Here is an 18,196-nt window from a genome sequence, read left to right as displayed (position 1 = left end):
TGACATTTTGTGTATGAGCGGGTGGTGGCTAAAGGATGTCGCCCGTTGAGGCTGAGACACTGTCAAAGCAGAATAGTTGCTAGAACTATGATTAACCCAAAGAGTTCCATCAGTGTTGAAATAGCTTTAAGTACATCAGCTTGCTCAGATGGCAACCATGTTCAACCGAGCCCCGCGGAAATGACCGGCCACAATGCACTGTAAGCCGAAAACAAAACTGTTCAAAGGCTCGCGCACTTTCCGTTGGTACATATCAAGTCGCCCGAGCAGTCATCACCAGATGAGCAGGACGCACCTAGCGAAGCAGAATATCAGCCCTTGAATCATAGCTTCGATGTAATTGTTCTCTTACCTGCGCAATGGCCGACCCATGAGCATGATCCGCTGCTAGACCCAGAAGCACACTTTCCATTCGTGCAAACTAGATTGTCGGAGCAGTCATCGTTGGATGAACAGGACGCGCCTATGAGAACATGTTAGAAACCGAAAAAACACTAAATTAGACAAGGATCCCTCAATACCGGCACAGTGACCAACCCAGGAACACGACCCACTCGAACCACCTGATCCCCCTGAGACGAGGTTCAAATTCTTCGCAAGCGCTGTCATGAGCTTATCTCCCATTGAGCGCAAGGTACTGAAGTTGGTGATATAGTTCTTATTTAGAGCGGTGCTAGGGAGTACGGAATCACTGCCAGTGAACAGGATATCTTCCGGATATTAGTATAAGTTTCACTGTTGTTATGAAAAAGCCTCACAGGTAACATCAGCAGCGCCGTGGCCACTGTTCCCATTGAGATCATCGTTGGGGAAGCAAGTTCGAGCCATGAGCCATGAAGCCTCTCCAATGACCTCTGGGTCATCACCATCCGAGTCGCCGTAGATACCGTAGAACATGTTGCCGTTGCTATGCAAAGATGAGTATTCGACGTAGAGAAGAAAACGCATATTGCATACCAAATGACTGCTCCGACGTTGTTTCCTGGTAGGACACTCTGATAGGTCGTGCCGAAAGCATCTGGAATCACGATAAACGGAACTTCGTAAGCAGCAAGAGAACCAAAGTTAGTCTGTGATTGTCCATCTGGATTTCCCTGTCCCTCTCAGTCAGCGTAAGGCTCCAGTGACGGCGAGAAGATTCGCCGATGTTAGTCATGCTAACCTTGCACTTGTAGTCGATTCCATCACAGTCGACATCCATGTCGGCGATCCAGACAAATGCGGCACCCTGTCGTCCAATAAATTTAGTACTTATCCAGAAAGTCCGGAGGGAGAGGGACAACCGACTTCACTAAACTTAGACCAATCACTGTGAATCGTCACCCTCTTCGCACCGCTATCACTGTTGATGGGATAGGTTGCATCTTTTGCAGCTGTGCTTGCCTTAGCAGCAGCGCTTTGCAACGCGGCCACAGGGACAGTTGTTGCAGCAGCAAAGTAGCTCGCTGGGGGACCAGCTGTTGGATTATTGTATTGTGAGCCGTCCACGCTCTGGGCTAGAGCTGGACCGAGGAGCGACAAAGAGGCCACTAGAAAGATTTCTGATAACATCGTTAGCTTGATTGCAAAAGCACAGGACGAGTTGCTGATGTGCTGTTGATCAGTGTCTTTTATAATACTGCTCCGGTGTTCGGGGTCGAGTTACATCGCAAGACTACGAAATTGTTAGCTTCGAACGCCAGTTAGCATACGGAGCGATATGAGCCCACATGATCCTTCATATTTACACCAAAGGGTCTTCGGTTCTTTGCGGCTTGCAGGTCAAGGTGAGACTGGCTAGCCTGACACAGCAAGTCTTATAGTGCGATTTAAAGTGATATTTTGTTTTCAAGAAGTAAATCATGGTGGGTCTCGTTTCAGGTGCTGTGCCAGTTCCAATCTGGGAAAGGTTTATACCCGCTGCTCAAAATGGACATGAGTTGATCAACCATGGTCACACAATGACAGAATGAAGTTTTTGAGATATATATTAGCTCGATTTTGGAGAGTTCAAACTGTGCTGTTGATTTCAACGAGAGAAAGAGTTCACAGGGGAAGTTGAAAATAGAAGCCAGGGTCTGCCGTTACATCGTGCCGAAGACCCTGTTTCAGCCCCCGCAACACGCCCCCAAGTTTTATGTCAAGGGCGAAACGGCATCGTGATCCCGAGCAAAGAAGGGACATTGAAGTAGCGATGTGGAATGGAATCACCACTTAGCTAAGCGCTAGGGAGCTGGAGCTGCATCACATTGCATCGCCCTGCAGGGCACAACATGCTAAGCAATTAGCTGCCCAGTCGGAGGTACGTTTGCGACCGAGGGGCACGTCCGGCTCTCCAATTTGTCATTATCCGTGTTTTGCTGAGACTTCGCTGCAGCAAGATGTTGGTGATGGATATCAACAGTCTGGATCTTCTGTGATTCCGAAGCGTTTTGCAAGTCACATGGGGCGGCCAGTGTAATTGAGGACTGGTATGGTAGACTCAGTGCCTAAGATATGTAGGCATCGATCCGCAAACTCTAGCGCCCGGTACATGAAATGGTCGAGGTCAAATTGCTCAGCTAGGCTGTGATCCCGAAGCTTGCAAATGGTGGCTCTCGTCCAAGTAACGCTGTTCTCAGCAGGTAGAGCGTCCTTAATGGGAAGAGGAATCGCTTCTAAAAGACTGCAAACTTCGGCATGGGTGACCTTATTGGGTATTATTCCAATCATGACTCTTTCAACAAGATGACCGATTGATGCTGGGTCGATATTTTCTGCCTCTCGAAAGCGCCAGTTGCCCTTCGGGTCGACACTGACTCTGGTGTTTTTCATCAAAGTATATTGCATCGCTCACATCGAAGGCATAACAGTCAGGCCCTTTAAATTTTTGGGAGAGATGTGAATTCCCCAGTGGTAAGCCACATAACCTAGTCGCTCTCTGTTTTCGCCGAGAGATAGAGCTCAGCGATGGTGTAGCGAAACGAAGACACGGCGCTTGTTGCTCATGATTGGAGTTTCTGAGTTAGAAAGAACTTCAGTGGCAGGATGGATTGTATTATTTGGTTTCTCGGTAGGTGCGACGGTACAAAGTCACCAATGGGATCGAAAGGGGCCTCTCGCTCGGTATTTGATCTTGTACATTCGACCAAACCGTGGGCACTTAGACATGTGCTGTTGTCTGTCTTCCGCGCTAGATTCCGAAAAGTACGCCCCGTATATTGCGTGCGTTTCCCAGGTCCTGGACTTTTACTTTGGGTAAATGTTTCATTTTATGCATTTCATTCGCTTCGCTTGAGGAAGCTTCCCCTGCGTCGTCAGTCAAATGCACGGCGACTCTTCAGCCTGAGACATGCAACATGTGAGCGCGATAGATGAATGTCACGTGATATACGAGCGCCTTCACAATTGGGATGTGATGACTAGCCGCACGTGACCACCCACGATTTTGCCCGGCGCCGACCTCAAAGTCCCATCTCATCGAACAACAGCCCAAAGTCCTCCGGACGTCGACCACAATGGCCAAAAAAGGTACGTCTATCTCAAAATACCCCAGAGAACTCCCCAATTACCCCAATATCGGCGACAAGCTCGGCCTCCCGTGCCGCGGCGACGGCAGCGCAGTACTTCAAACCCCCCGGGTTCGATGATGACCACTAACACAATTCGTCTCTGCAGCGAAATCTCGCACCATTGCGGTCCGCCTGATCTCCATGGCCATGACCGGCTACTACCGCACAATGATCCGTCCGCGTGTGCACCGTCCCCTCTCCATGCTCAAGTACGACCCCGTCGTGAAGAAGAAGGTTCTCTTCTTGGAGGCGACCAAGGGCGGCAAAGCGAAATAAACTCGAATACTTTGCCTTTTTCCTTTCGATTCCCGATCCACCCGCTTTTCGTCGATGTCTCCGATGCTCTGCGTCAGTTTAGCGGCCTTGTCCTGACAGATGACGACGCAAGTCGACCTTCGAACCTGCACGATTATCGATACGAGCCTCGCATCATCTATCGGTCCCTCCGAATCGAGTGTTAGATTAAAATTTTTGAAGGAGCGAAGTCTTCGGCGAGACGGTGGTGGGGATGTGTAACCATTTTGTGTACATTATATCCTTGGAAGTTTGGTCAGGAGGATGATGGGGAGTTCTGTCCTGTCAGCTCCCGCTGCTCCACCTTGGCTTCCTTTGATGGAGCATTGTGTTTGGCGTTTCTGAGCATTACAGCTTTGGGTTTCAACTGAAGATAAAAAATCAATTCCACTACATACCCTCTCGATAAGTTGCATCGATAATTCCCTGAGAGAAACCGTACGACATGACCAAAAGACAAAATTTTCACGAGCGGGTACATACTTCGTCTTATAAATATTGACAATTAAGGTCTGCGTTCGAAGCCGGATATCGTCACCCGAAAAGTCGTGTGAATCAATCTCCTGCCAATGTTAATCAATAAGGCCCCGGGTCTGATCTGCTTCTTGTGATAAAGTTACTACTCCTGACTGAAGCGAGCATTGTAGCGCTCGCTTGCTAAGTTTCATGAGAACAAGGTTCGTTCAAATGGAACTTGGCTTCATTCTCGACCTACCTCGAGATCGCCGTTTTCCCCGGCCCCGACCAGCACCACGAGTAGGTGCTTTCTGGCCACTGTTAGCGGACACTAGTCCTTTCGGGCTCGTGCGTCGTTCGACAACAGACACATGAGAAGGCCCAGCGGACTGTTCGCGTTGAATATCAGGTCCTGTGCTGCGAATTCGGCTGTATGTCCACTTGTGGACATGCTTTGTCACTTTGCTAGGGCGGTCTTCAGGTTCATGTTCCACTTTCGTCAGGATTGACTTGGTACTCGATGTTTGCTCTGTGATGTCCGTCGGCAGTTTTTGAGACTTGAAGTTGACGGCTTTGCGCTTGGATCTGACAGGCGACTGATTCTTTGAAGAGGGTTCGACTATCTTCTCGGCAATATCAACTTGATGTTTTTGTGGTTCCTTGCCCTGCTGTGACGTCTTCTCCGGGCTGGCCACGGATTTCTTTGCACCCTCGACATTGTAAGGCGAGGAGGGACACATCTCGTCAGACATAAACAGCATTGCAAAATCAGCAGGCTCATAGCAAAGCGACGCGCCTCGCTGGGATGCGAGCTGGCGTTCAACCGCCGAAAAAGGGACGATATTTCCAACGAAAGGCTCCGTCATCGGAGGATCTGCTCTGACGGCTGTCGACTTTTGCTCCAATTCGTGAACTTTTTCATGAGCCAGTCTGAGTTGCTCTTGCAAATCATCCCTTTCTATGCACGATGCTGCTTCTGACTCTTGGAATCTTTTGATATCTTCCGTCTGAGCGCTCACTTGGGCCATGGACAAAGAATTTGAATCTGTCAACTGTCGAATTCGTTCCTCTGATTCGCGAACCTGAAAAATATCTTCAGCATCTGTCATGCCTTGCGCCGAGTGACCTACCAAAGAGACTCGCTCTCGCTTCTGGTCGTCGATCAATTTCTGGGCCTCAGCCTTCTTCTGTCAGCAGATGTCAAGGTGATGCTCTAAACTTCTACTTACCAACGATTTCTGTACGTCTTCAAGTTGACTCGCAAGCATTTCAGACGAAGTCTCGATCTTTCCTTTCTCTTGTCGAATGACCCGCAGTTGCTCTTCGTACTCATCCTGCATCCCAGTTCTGGATGAAGCAATCTCTTCATCAATCAATTTCCGTGCATCCTCCTTAGAAGACTCGACTTGGCGTTTCAGGCAAGTGTTTTCAGCCTCCACTTGCATTTTCTGGTGCTCAAGCGACTGGCATTTGGCACCTGATTCTGTGACCAACCTTTCCAATTTCTGATTCTCTGCCTCTCGCTCGTGCAATTTAACTCGTATGTTCTCAAGATCCGAACAGGTGTCGTGGAGTCGAATCTGAAGCTGGGTATTCTCGGAGAACTTGGCAGACAACTCCGTGGCAAGCTCCTGGTTGTTTGCATGCAATTGAATCTCGTCCAACCTCGTCCCAAAGTTTTTCAGCTCGTGTACGAGATGATTCCCGCCAGCGGCTAAAGTCTTCACCGACGTGTCAAGCTCGCTCAATGTTGGTGAGACTACCCCTAATGTGTTCATTAAGGCTTCGTGGGACTTGTTGCAAAGACCGAGCTGTTCGACGACCTTTGACGCAGGGCCGAGCTCGACTCCGATCAACCTCGTGTTCTCTTGGATACTGTGCGAAACATCAACATTCGCGTTGGTGACCGATTTCTCGTGATCAGACAGGCGAATCGCCATTGAGTCAAAACAAGATCGCATCTCGGACAGAACTGTATCTCTCGAGTTTTCAGAGCCTTCCGAAATACTGTCAAGGGCAGACATCAGTTTGTCCAACAGATGCGAGTGATCACTTCTGATCATCTTCAGCTGTCTCATATGGTTCCGAGAATAATTTTGAACGTATGACTCTAGCACGCCATTCCGCCTTTTTTCTTCAGCAAGGGCTGACTTTGCCTGGCCCTCCCGCTCCCGAGAGGCGAGTACCTCCCGCTGCAGGACAGCAATCTGTTTCTCACTGTCAGAAACTTTCGAGCGCTGTTCATCAGTCGACTCTTCTGCCCGAAGAATTTGGAGCTTGATGTTATTTATGGAATTGAGTATGTCGCTTCTGTCATTCTGGAGAGCAGTTGCCGTTGTCTTGAATCTTTCTGTATCGGCTCGGAGATTTTCATAATCTCTGCCCAGGTCGTTGACAATCTTTTTGAATCTGGACACTCTTTCTTTCCAGCCGTTGATCTGAGAACGGTAAGATCTGGATTCTGCATCCAGGATGCCAAGTCGCCCTTCGTATATTTCGTTTTTCTCTTGAAGCTCCCTGTTTTCCTCTTTCAAGCGAACGTTTTCGGTATGTAATCGCTGCTGCATGTCGGCAACTGCGGCCTCTCTTTCCTCCCGCGTTCTAATTTTTCCAATAAGGAGCTCAAACAGTTTCTCCTCGGTGAATTGATGCGGCTTGACCTCCCGGCGGCGTTTGGATATACCAGATCCCGACTCCGAGTGAGGGGCTGACCGGGATGGTACCCTCTTCCGAGCTACACGGCCATTTTCCTTGTCCTGCTTCGTGTTCTGAAGAATAGTCGTGAGCCTTGGCGCCTTTTCGATCGCAGGTAATACAACAACTGGAAGAGGTTCCACCGAATCGGAGGTGCGCTCTTCAGTTGGGTTGGTCTGGGGTTGGCATCGGCCTGCCTCGTGGCGTGGGCTGGTCGACCTGCAAGGTAGATTAGAGCATGTCATCAAGATGTTCCAGATCAGCCCAATTTACGCACCTGCCTTGAGGAGCCCCTGAGCTGCCGTCGTGACATGGAGACTGCCGAGCTTCAACCCTTGCGGTGCCGAACAGAGCTGAGGTGAGAGGTGCGTGCTTTGGCGGAGCTCGTAGCGAGAATGTCTTTTGATGGCAAGCCGGTTTAGCAAAGGAAAAAGTCGACAGGTCAATTCCAGAGCTTGGAGGGCGCTGCATGCGAATTGGTGGTCTTGTCTCGCTCATTTCGGTGGACGTCAGGTCGAATCTGGTTGGAGTCTGCGAGTCAGACGAAGGGCCATCGCTTGCCACTGGACCAGAAACCTCGTTCTGCATTTTGAATCGATCGATTTTTCCCAGAAGAAGTTGCGAGAGGTTAAACCTGGAATTTGTCGAGGGCGAAAGGAGGGGAGTGGTGAAGAGCAAGGGAAGTAAGAGACCGCCTTGGATGCTCCTGCCCTCTTGGACTTAACAGCGGGGGATGCCCCTCGGCTGTCCAGCATGCAGCAGGATTGCCTGAAAATTACTACCAGGTTCTAACGAAAATAGGTGTTCTATGATAGTACCCAAGCGGCTTCTGAATTTCAATTTGAACAATCCCCCGCTGGCTCTCCGTTCGACTCTGTCTTCAAGGCTTATTTCAAAAGTCGAGGATTCATGCTTCCTCGAGCCAAATGACATAGGCTTGCCACTTTCATTTTCTGTTCTGTTTGTTGACTCTATTCAACTGCATCCAAGAGACCGGGCTCGCCCAGGATCTTGATCGGAGTGAGCCCCAGCGATCCTGCTGCTCCCCCGAAGCCCGGTGCCGAAGGCGGACGTGATAACAAAGCTCAACTCGGCGCCATACTTGTCCCAGATTCGGACCATATATTCAAGAAAAGTAAGGGCCTCTGTCAGTGAAGCTCTCGAAGCCAGCTCAGCATCGCTCTGTAGTCAAACATTGATTTCCTGGGCGAGTCAGGATGACAGCTCTATCTTTGGGATGTTGCTCTGAATGTTGCACTTCTTTGAGGCCTCATGGTTGGTCCAGGATTCTGATCAATTTTTTTTTCTCTTTTTTTGATGTTCCTCAGCGGGTTATGATCTGATGTCCTTCTAGGCTTCTTTCTATTCATTTACTCTGACCTTAAACAAAGGGCCCGTCTTTCATTCTGCATGGCTTTTAGTGTCGTCTCTCATTTTAAAAGAGAGATCAAGTCCGCAAGGGACAACATTTCCACTTCTCTGGAAGTCAGGAAACATCGATTCAATCCTAAATTTTACTACCAACAAACCTATCCCGAATCAGGATGAACGAACAACATGAAGACTCGGTGAGCTTATCAGAAGGCGCTCAGGATGGAGACACGAGCTTTCTGGATGAAAGCGACAACTCAGAAGCGAGCTCGCCAGATTGCCCTAAGACCATGGGCCTGTGGAGGAAACTGGTTGTCCTGATTGGTACCACATAGAGAGATCGGATTATTTTAAGCAGGTTGATGAGGTGCACATTGAGCACGCTCGTTGTCTCCACCAGCTCTAAAATTCTCGAGCTGCTACCAGAAACGGAAGAAAACCGAACGATCACCCTTGATACCAGACTTGCAGCCAATGGGCTTTTCTTCTCCCGATTCATGCAAAGAGATATCCATGAAAAGGACAGTTCTAGACTTCTTCTTACATTCCAACCCAAGGTCCAGTATGATTTCGAGATGATGTTCAAGGATATGGTCTTTTGCGTCTGGCGGTGATTTTCGTGATTTTCCGGAGGCGTGTGCACAATTTTATTTAGTGATTTAGTAGATAGCAAAACAAGACTCGTCGCGTAAAAAGTCCTCTCTGCGTCGCAAGTACCTGCACCTAGTCCCCTTTAAGAGTGTACAAAAGCCCGAGCGTCAGCGCCGTCATGTAGTGGGGGCCGCAACGCCCCACCCATCAGAGTCCAGTTCGTATGGAGTTGTCTCGAGCAGCTAGGAAGGGACCATTTAGGCGAGAAGTCGCACATAACGGATATTGGGATCGACGGAGAGAGGTCCCCCTAGCTATAGTACGGAGTCAGATGCTGTCGCATTAGCATTCATCTAACCTCAATAGCCCTACGGGTGGAAGATCAGTGGGCCGGACGGGGGAGGAAAGAAGGGCCAGTGGCAAAGCCCTGGAGGACATGGGCTTCACACATTCATTTTTCTTGTCGTCTTTTGTTGCACAATGGATGCGAGTCTAGCCATCGGCTATGATGGCGTGCAGCCTGATGCCGGCCTCATCGATCTGAGCTGGATCTTGTGAGTTTTTTTCTCCATTCTATTTTATTTCATTTTCTTTGATCAGAATTAGGCTGAGAATTAGGCTGACTGGCTCAAGAGGCGCACCCAACACTGGCATCGGAAGCCCGGCCTCCTGAGTCGGAGGGTTCTCCAGGACCAAAAGGACCCGCTGAAGGTTGAAACGGCCAGGCATGCAGCGCGGGCCACCTTTTCTTTCTCAAGGCGCAGATGAAACGCCCCGTCGACCAGGATACTGCCTTTAGTCGTCCCTCGGTGGGCCAGACGTGGACGGCCTTATAACTTTAATGTGCATCTGCCAAGAGCCGGTTGATCGTCAGTATTTGCGCTGTTGCACAAGCGATTGACGCAGATTGAGCAGGTCATGTCGGGCGTCCGCGCGATCGATACAAGGAACCATCCCGTTGGAGGCCGCGTTGGAGCCCGCGTTGGAGAGGATCGACGCGGTGATGAGTGCGCCAGATGTACCTTGGACTTTCGGTGACATGCAGCAGCCATGATTGGCCGCGATGCACGCCCAAGACACGTCGAATGTTCTGCAGGGGTTCCACGACCGTTGCTGTACGACGAGAAACACTCCAGAAGGAGTGCATCCTTCTGTACAGAGAATAGGTGAGCATGTACTCTGACCTACAGGCAACACGTGGCGGCCACGAGAAATAGACTCGCGTGGCGAGGAACCGAAGGATCGATCATATGCGAGGCGCGGTGCAGTTGTCGATCTGGTTGGCTCGATCGCAGCAGGACGAGGGCGATTGCATCTCCGAGGCGCAGCGCTGAGTGACCAGCAAGGCCGGATGAGTACAAATGATCCACGGACCAGCCCGGGGCCCCCGCCGAGCAGAGCAACAAGACTGGCAGGCATCTGACAGGTCGAAATGGTACAAAGTTTCAGCGAGTTTCTGCAGTGCGGCCGCTTGGGGACAAAGGTCCGATCCGGCATTCTACATGAGTCGATATGCGCATCCTCCAGGAGGAGCAGGAGGTACGCATCTCGTATCGCTGACCACGGGCCAGGGTGATCGGATTCCGCATCGTTTGTTTCGTCTCCCAGTGCTTCCTCGGATGGTAGAGTCTAGGAATTCCCGTCAAAATATTATAGTTTACATTTTTCGCCTCCGTGGGTCTCCCAGTGGACTCCGATCGGGGCATGGTCATCGGGATAGAAGGAGTATCTCGAGAGTCAACCGCCAGCGCGCGCCGATTCGTAGTCCAAAAGTACCCAGGCAGCTGAAGACCCATTGGGCGTATTCGACGAGTATATTTTCGATTGCAGCAGCAAGGCACCGTTAGCCACCAGGGGTCGGCTAAGCTCGACGGGGGTGGAGGAGTGCCGATCCGCCGCTGCTCTAAACTCCCCCTTTCTCGTCCACCGCGTGATTGGCGTTCTGCCACGCTGACCGCTCGCCTCCCCTTTCTTTCACCTCAGGTTCGCAACATTCGAGCAGCCTTAACCACGCGAGTGCTTCCAATTCGACCCGTTTCACTCCTGCCTTGCTGGCTTCATTTGGTTGCGGCCTCCGATCTTCCCGTTAGCCCCAACGGCCGGCGCTCAGCCATTCGCTCTCGGACCTTCACCTTTTTCCTTGAGTATACTTATTCCGCCGTGCGCTCGCCAATCTCCTGCCTCGTATTTTCGCGGCCTGCTCGACATCATCCCGTCTCTACCTCTCTCAGGTTCTCGGCAGCGGTGACAGCTATCGCGTGGTCGTGCTCTGATCGAATTCGCATCTCCCGGCATTGAATCCCCCTCCCCCTCCCGCGCGGTGCGATCCTACCTCCGGAACACCATTTCCTCCCATGGAACTCGTGTCTCACGATCAATAGCCACCAACACTGTATATCGTGATTTCGTTGTCGTCTCAACGGAGCCCTTGTGAACCGAGTTATCCTTTCCCAAAGACTCTTGAGCGACTGTGATGTGGTCGGGAAGTTCCTGCTCCAAATAACCTCCGTCATTCCCCATCTGTCCCCGTCGCCATGGGAAATTCTCAGGGAAAGCCGGTGGCTTGCAACGATGCGGGTATGTCCAAGAGAAAATAACTCCCTAGACGCGTCGAGCATCAGCCACTCTCGTGAGAGATCGCACATGTACTGACTGCCATTATCAAGTCAACCTAAACCATTTCCGCCTCCTTCGTGTGGTCGGCAAAGGTGCATTCGGTAAAGTCCGCATTGTCGAGCGCAAAGATACCGGCCTCACGTTCGCGCTGAAGTATATTCGCAAGGAAGAGGGTACGTCAACTTCCCTGATAGTGCCCCGCGAATACCCGAGACATGGCTAATCGACCGTCCAGTCGTTCGTTCGGAGAGTGTACGGAATATAATTCGTGAACGAAGAATGCTTGAGCATCTGAATCACCCATTCCTTTGTAACTTGCGATACAGTTTCCAAGATATGGAGTACATGTGAGTTGCCGAGGTTATGAATTGCTGGGGGGGCGTGTCGCTGACTGCAAAATAGTTACATTGTGGTCGATCTGATGAATGGTGGTGATCTCCGCTTTCATATTTCACGGAAGTGCTTCACGGAGGAAGCAGTGCGGTTCTGGATGGCCGAACTGGGTTGCGCCCTGAAGTATATTCATTCGCAGGGTATTATTCATCGAGACCTTAAGCCCGACAATGTGCTGCTGGACTCGGAAGGCCATGTCCACTTGGCTGATTTTGTATGTCGCAACCCCCTTCCCTCCTCCATTCGCAGTGTCATACGCGGGAACGGCAACTTACTTCGTTCAACCTAGAATGTGGCATCCGATTTTCGACCGGGAAAGCCTCTCACGAGCAAGTCTGGAACGTTGGCGTACCTAGCTCCCGAAGTATACGAGGGCAGCGGTTACTATTTCGAGGTCGATTGGTGGTCGCTGGGTGTCACCTTCTACGAGTGCATCTACAACAAGGTATGTCGATTTTTGACGCAGCCAATTAGACCACATCCTCATTAAGCTAACTCGGTACAGCGACCATTCGAAGGCCGCAGTCAAGACACTCTGAGCGAAAACATCAAGAAAGCCCAACCGAAGTACTACGTCACAAACCCGGCCGTGTCAGTTCCTTGTCTGCGAGCCATGGGAGCATTGATGGAACGCGACCGAAGTCGCCGCATCGGTGCCATTGGATTCGAAAGCTTCACCTCGCACATCTTCTTCGCAGATCTGGACTTCGCTGCTCTCGAGCGCAAAGAGATTCCTCCTGTGTTCCGACCTTCCAGCGACAAGACGAACTTCGACGCGACGTACGATCTGGAGGAGCTGCTTCTGGAGGAAGCACCCTTAGAGGCTCGGGCCCGGCGACAGAAGCCTCGCGCCGAGCTGCGTGAGGATGCTACCGCCAAAGAAATTCGCGAGGATGAGCTGCACCGCTTGATAGAAACAATGTTCGAGCCTTTCGATTATACCACTGTCAGCTTTCAAGGCAATGCTGCGGAAGCCATTGCGGCTGCAACGTGAGTAAACCCCGACATCCATTTACCTCGGGGCACCTTAACTTACAATCTAGGCTCAGTAACCCCGAAGACATCCTTCCCATTGCGACTGCTACAACAACTAGTCACGCCCGCCACCCTTCCCACCCCGAATCCCACGCGCACGCCTCATCACCGCCGCGACATGAGGCTCCCCTGCCTCCAATTCCCCAACCGCAACATGAGAACAATCTGACTACGGTCAGTGAGAACCTCGATCCAAATGATCCGCATTCCCCTTACCCGCCTCCTTCTCCATCAACCCGCGCATCGGCGTCGCCTCCCCCTACCACCCCATCTTTCCATCGCCCACTGCCACCTACATCTCGCCCGCGTGGAGCTACACGGAAGATGAGCAAGGGAGGCGGCGTACAAATGGTTCTCGATGAAGCTGGAAGCTGGAGTGAACTCTCCAACCACAGCTCGACCCTCCCCGCTGAAGGCCTGGAGGGTTCCGAAGGCAAAGGTAAAGGTTCGAACAGCGGCATGCTCTCGTTCCTCAGTCGCAAAAAGGGCCGCGATCGCAGCCCCAAGCCTAGCGAGCCGGGTGTTCTCGGTAAGGAGGGCGCCAGACAGATCATCAGCAGCTGAGAGGTCTCACCGTGCAACCAACGTTGTTGCTGACCTCCGTGGATTATTATCGGTACATGGTTTTGATCAGCAAGCACTGGTCACAGCGGCTCAGTGTTGCTTCCAAAAGTCTTGATATAATCTCCACTCCGCCTGATCAGTGTGGCTGTGGCTCAAACTGCCATGCATCTTCTATTGCTGGCTAATACCAGCAGCGTCGTCTCGCTCGCGAGACCACTATTCGGTCAGGCTGGAAGCCCTGGGATGATTCGGGTTCTCCTTGCCACCAACTCTGGCTGGGCATTCCCGATTTCTGAAAAAAAAAATTATATGGGGTCTCCCCCATCTTACGTATTCTGCATTCGTGCAGCCAGGGTTGCCCGTGGCACCCATTTTCGTTCTTCTAGATTCCCCGGGCCCAGCGTCAATTTCATATTTATTTATTCGTGATGTTTCTTGTCTTCGTCTTTTCTGCGCCCAATTTGTACAGATGGACACCCTCTGTTGACCAGCCGGTAGGCCATCTGGCCGTCTGCATTGGCATATCTTCAACTGTTTTCATATTGTCTGGATTTCTGTTGGAGTTCTCATACCCAGGTTTATAATGAACACGGCAGTTTCCTTGTGTTGACTAGAGAGAGACTGGTGCTCGTTGCATTTGTGGGAGGTGCTTCTGTGTTTATATTGTCTGTTCAACGCGATCTCACCTATGAGATGCCTCATGTCCGTTTCATTGGGACGTATTATGTAGATAGAAATCAATATCCATCACAAATCCACTTTTCGTTCCTCGCAGTCTAATTCTCTTTGGTGGGTAGGAAACATGGTATTTTCTACCTAGATTATATACTATACACCATGACACTCTACCCAAGGCCTCCAGGACCCACCACGCTGATTCAGTTAGAACAGCAGTATATTTCACGGATCTTCTCTTCACGGCCCCTGTTCTGGCTAATCACTAACAACCGATGTGATAAAAATCAAACTTGTCCCATTTGATACCCCACGTGCTGGTACTATGGCAGTATCAGATATGCTTTTAGTTGCAAGTGGATGTACATCTCGCAATGAACATCAGGCTCTACTGTTTCGTTGCTCCGCAACAACGATGTGATGTCGCAGACTCCACCCCGATCAAAGACACCAAGGCACCAAGAATATAGTCACCTTGGCCTCACGATTTTTGGCCATTCAATGGTACCAAGTGCGCACAAGAGTCCTACGGATTGCGTGGCAAGCCTTAGGATCGAAGTGTCCCGCGGAGACTAAGGCGCATCGGGCAAAAGCAAAACAAAACTCCGAAGTTCACCCACAAGCGCATCACGTCGCACCGATCCAAAAACCAGTTCCCGACATCACCATTTCAGAAAGGAGAGCCAAGTTGCCACATCCCGTGAAATGGTCGCTCCTTTCTCCTGAATTCCAATTTCGACCGGATCGAATCTCCCTCCCACATTCCCCCGTCAGCTCCGTGCAGCCCAAGCCAAGAGCCAAGCTGTCGACGGCACGTTTCTCGGGGGAAACAAGAGACACGACATTCCCAGCGACATTCCTCGTTCCTTCGACACCCACACTCTCCTATCGATTCTGAACCAAGCACCAAAAACGGCAATCAATCATCGTCCCCCCTCCTCCGATCAGTCACATACCTCCCCCCCTCCCCCCCCCAGGGCGGATCGACATACCCGCAGAACATGCCTGGAGACTCCCGCAGCCGCGACCGCTACAACTCACGCGATCGCGCACGCGAGCACCGCCGCGACCGAGACCGGAACCACGAGTACATCCGCGATCGATACGAGGATGGGGGCGAGGTCTCCGGTCCCGGCGCGCGGGGCAAATACCGATTCCGCGGTGCGGAGTTCGGCTACGATTCTTACGATGCGGGATCTGGACGGGATGTGAGCGAGGATGAGGATGAGCGGAGAAGGGAGAAGAGGGAGCGGAGGGAGAGAAGGCGACAGCGTGAAGAAGAGCGGGCTTACAATGAGGCTGTTGAAGAGCGGAGGAGGGAGAGATCCAAGGCGAAAGAGTCGCCTGCTACGTCGCCTATTAAGAGGCGGGATCGAGAGCGAGATCGCGAGGGATACCGGAGGAGCCGTTATGAAGGGGATGATAGTCGGAGTCCCACTAAAGATGTGAGAGAGCGGAGGTATCGGGAGAGGAGTGAGGATGTGGAGCGAGATACTGAGGCTGAAGCTAGACGGCAGAGGAGAAAAGAGAGGCATCGAGAGCGAGAGCGAGAAAGAGAAAGAGAAAGAGAAAGAGAAAGGGCAAGGGAAAGGGAAAGAGAAAGAGAGAGAGAGAGGGGGGAGAGAGACGAGTATGGAAGCTGAGGTTGTTGCACCAGCTTCAAAGTCAAGGAAGCATCAGAGCTCAGAGTCGACGAGCAGCGCATCACATCTGCTGAGTGCAGATGCATTGGCGAAGTTGGCGTCTGAAAATAAACGTGCTGATCGAGCGGAACGATCTCGCGAGGAAGATGAGGCCAGGCGAGAGCGGCGAAGACAGAAGAAGAGAGCTGCATTGGCTGGAACTGCTGGTGCTGCCGGAGCAGCGGCCTTGGGCGACGAGATTGCCGAGGGCAGGTCGAGGCACAAGTCTGGTGCCCGAGTTGTGTCTGGTGCATACCTCGAGGAAGGACGCAGCCCCGAGATGAATATGCGTCGCCGAGGAGGTGGCGGTCCGGCCATGGACGATCAATGGAAGAAAGAGCAAAGCTATTATAGCTACGACGGAGATCAACCGTCTCGGTGGAAGTTCTGGGCCAACTGGTCAAGACAGAAGCGGATCATCCTTGGCTCTGTCGTGCTGGTGATCTTGTTGCTTGCCATTATCATCCCGGTTGCTGCGGTGGAGTCCCAGAACAAGAGCGACGACTCTAGCAGTGACAGTGGCTCCTCGGATGGTTCAAGCCCTTCAAATTCCAATCTAGACAGTATTAGCCGTGACAGCATTCCTGTCAGTCGACCTTCTGTTGACCCTTCATGAGAGATGAGTTACTAACAATCGTTTTAGTCTTATGCACAAGGAACTTTCCTTGACCCCTTCACCTGGTACGACACCGAAGGCTTCAATCTGACCTTCACTAACGCAACTGTCGGCGGCTTGCACCTTATGGGCCTGAACTCATCGTGGGATGATTCCACGAGAGCAAACGACAAGGTTCCTCCCCTCAACGAAAAGTTCCCTTATGGCTCTCAGCCCATCCGCGGTGTCAATATCGGTGGATGGCTCTCTCTCGAGCCTTTCATTGCGCCTTCTCTCTTCGAGGGCCACCGCGACCAAGTCATTGATGAATGGACACTGACTCAAAAGCTCGGTTCATCTGCATCGAACACTATTGAAAAGCACTACGCAGAGTTCATCACCGAGTCAGACATTTCCGAGATTCAACAGGCGGGACTGGACCACGTCCGCATCCCGTATTCCTACTGGGTCGTTACGACTTACGATGGCGATCCTTATGTTCCCAAGATTGGCTGGCGTTATCTCCTGCGAGCAATTGAATGGTGTCGCAAATATGGACTCCGCGTCAAACTCGATCTTCATGGATTGCCAGGGAGTCAGAATGGATGGAACCACAGTGGCCACCAGGGCAGCATTGGGTGGTTGAATGGCACTGATGGCGAGCTGAACCGACAGCGATCTCTGGATATCCATGATCAATTGTCTCAATTCTTTGCCCAGGATCGATACAAGAATATTGTGACTATCTACGGACTTGTCAATGAGCCCCTGCTCCTTTCGTTGTCCGTTGAAAAGGTCCTCGGCTGGACACAGGAGGCAACGGAACTTGTTCGCAAAAATGGTGTCGAAGCCACTGTTGTTCTGCATGACGGGTTCCTCAATCTCGACAAGTGGGACAATATGTTCAAGGACCGACCAAGCGATATGTACTTGGACACCCATCAATACACCACCTTCAACACTGGCGAGATCGTTCTCAACCACACTGCTAAAGTGGAAATTATCTGCAAAAACTGGTACGATATGATTCAAGAAATCAACAGCACAAGCAAAGGGTATGTCCACCATCCCATCCGCGAGAATACCGAATCGAGCTAACAAAGGATAAACAAACAGATGGGGCCCCACGATTTGCGGCGAGTGGTCTCAAGCAGACACCGACTGCGCCGAGTATGTCAACAATGTCGGCCGTGGCACGCGGTGGGAAGGAACATATGATATAAGTGACTCGACGGCATACTGTCCTACCGCCGATGACGGAAACTGCAGCTGCGACAAGGCAAATGCAGACCCATCCGAATACTCGGACGCCTACAAGAAGTGGCTTCAAACATACGCTGAGGCGCAGATGTCTGCTTTCGAAACTGCACAAGGCTGGTTCTACTGGACCTGGCGTACCGAATCTGCCGCGCAGTGGAGCTACCGCACCGCCTGGAAGAACGGCTATATGCCTGAGAAAGCATACTCACCATCCTTTAAATGCGGCGACGATATTCCCGATTTCTCGGGACTGGGCTTGCCGGAGTATTATTGATGTCAACGAATACGCCTTTTATCTGTATTATGTTTTACGTTTTCTTTCACATTTTGGCGCTTGGCATCTGCTGCCTTGCATTTTTGGACATGTTTTTGTATTTATTTTAGACCAACATACCCCCTGAAAGAACCTCATGTATTTACTAAGCTCTTTTACCAATCGA

General features: G+C 51.3%; 5 protein-coding genes across 5 annotated transcripts; 3 read left to right on the top strand and 2 right to left on the bottom strand.

The window, feature by feature from the left end:
- Positions 1–221: 221 nt before the first annotated feature.
- N7532_008840 (glycoside hydrolase family 75 protein) lies at positions 222–1,593 on the bottom strand (the record flags this gene model as incomplete). The annotated part of the gene is made up of 7 exons (XM_056621332.1): positions 222–295; positions 353–463; positions 555–710; positions 759–907; positions 958–1,094; positions 1,163–1,228; positions 1,288–1,593. Coding segments are annotated over 7 exons (999 nt in total), but the record flags the coding sequence as incomplete, so codon positions are not given.
- Positions 1,594–3,476: 1,883 nt separating this feature from the next.
- On the top strand, positions 3,477–3,806 carry N7532_008839 (mitochondrial 54S ribosomal protein bL33m; the record flags this gene model as incomplete). Its single annotated transcript, XM_056621331.1, has 2 exons — positions 3,477–3,489; positions 3,637–3,806. The coding sequence occupies 2 exons, from the start codon at positions 3,477–3,479 to the stop codon at positions 3,804–3,806; spliced, it is 183 nt and encodes a 60-aa protein (XP_056472137.1).
- A 701-nt stretch (positions 3,807–4,507) lies between these two features.
- On the bottom strand, positions 4,508–7,219 carry N7532_008838 (uncharacterized protein; the record flags this gene model as incomplete). Its single annotated transcript, XM_056621330.1, has 2 exons — positions 4,508–5,467; positions 5,510–7,219. The coding sequence occupies 2 exons, from the start codon at positions 7,217–7,219 to the stop codon at positions 4,508–4,510; spliced, it is 2,670 nt and encodes an 889-aa protein (XP_056472136.1).
- Positions 7,220–11,470: 4,251 nt separating this feature from the next.
- Positions 11,471–13,544, top strand: N7532_008837 (serine/threonine-protein kinase; the record flags this gene model as incomplete). The annotated part of the gene is made up of 7 exons (XM_056621329.1): positions 11,471–11,513; positions 11,603–11,725; positions 11,788–11,899; positions 11,955–12,159; positions 12,235–12,390; positions 12,451–12,935; positions 12,989–13,544. 7 exons carry the CDS (start codon positions 11,471–11,473, stop codon positions 13,542–13,544), a joined length of 1,680 nt encoding a protein of 559 aa, XP_056472135.1.
- A 1,676-nt stretch (positions 13,545–15,220) lies between these two features.
- On the top strand, positions 15,221–18,030 carry exg2 (putative exo-beta-1,3-glucanase; the record flags this gene model as incomplete). Its single annotated transcript, XM_056621328.1, has 4 exons — positions 15,221–15,664; positions 15,885–16,487; positions 16,545–17,551; positions 17,613–18,030. The coding sequence occupies 4 exons, from the start codon at positions 15,221–15,223 to the stop codon at positions 18,028–18,030; spliced, it is 2,472 nt and encodes an 823-aa protein (XP_056472134.1).
- Positions 18,031–18,196: the final 166 nt, after the last annotated feature.

Source organism: Penicillium argentinense (assembly GCF_028826775.1).
Source record: "Penicillium argentinense strain IBT 30761 chromosome Unknown utg000009l_segment0_segment0, whole genome shotgun sequence".
Lineage (NCBI taxonomy): Eukaryota > Fungi > Ascomycota > Eurotiomycetes > Eurotiales > Aspergillaceae > Penicillium > Penicillium argentinense.
The sequence above is the reverse complement of the archived record's forward strand: the minus strand, read 5'-3'. Positions and strand labels throughout refer to the sequence as shown.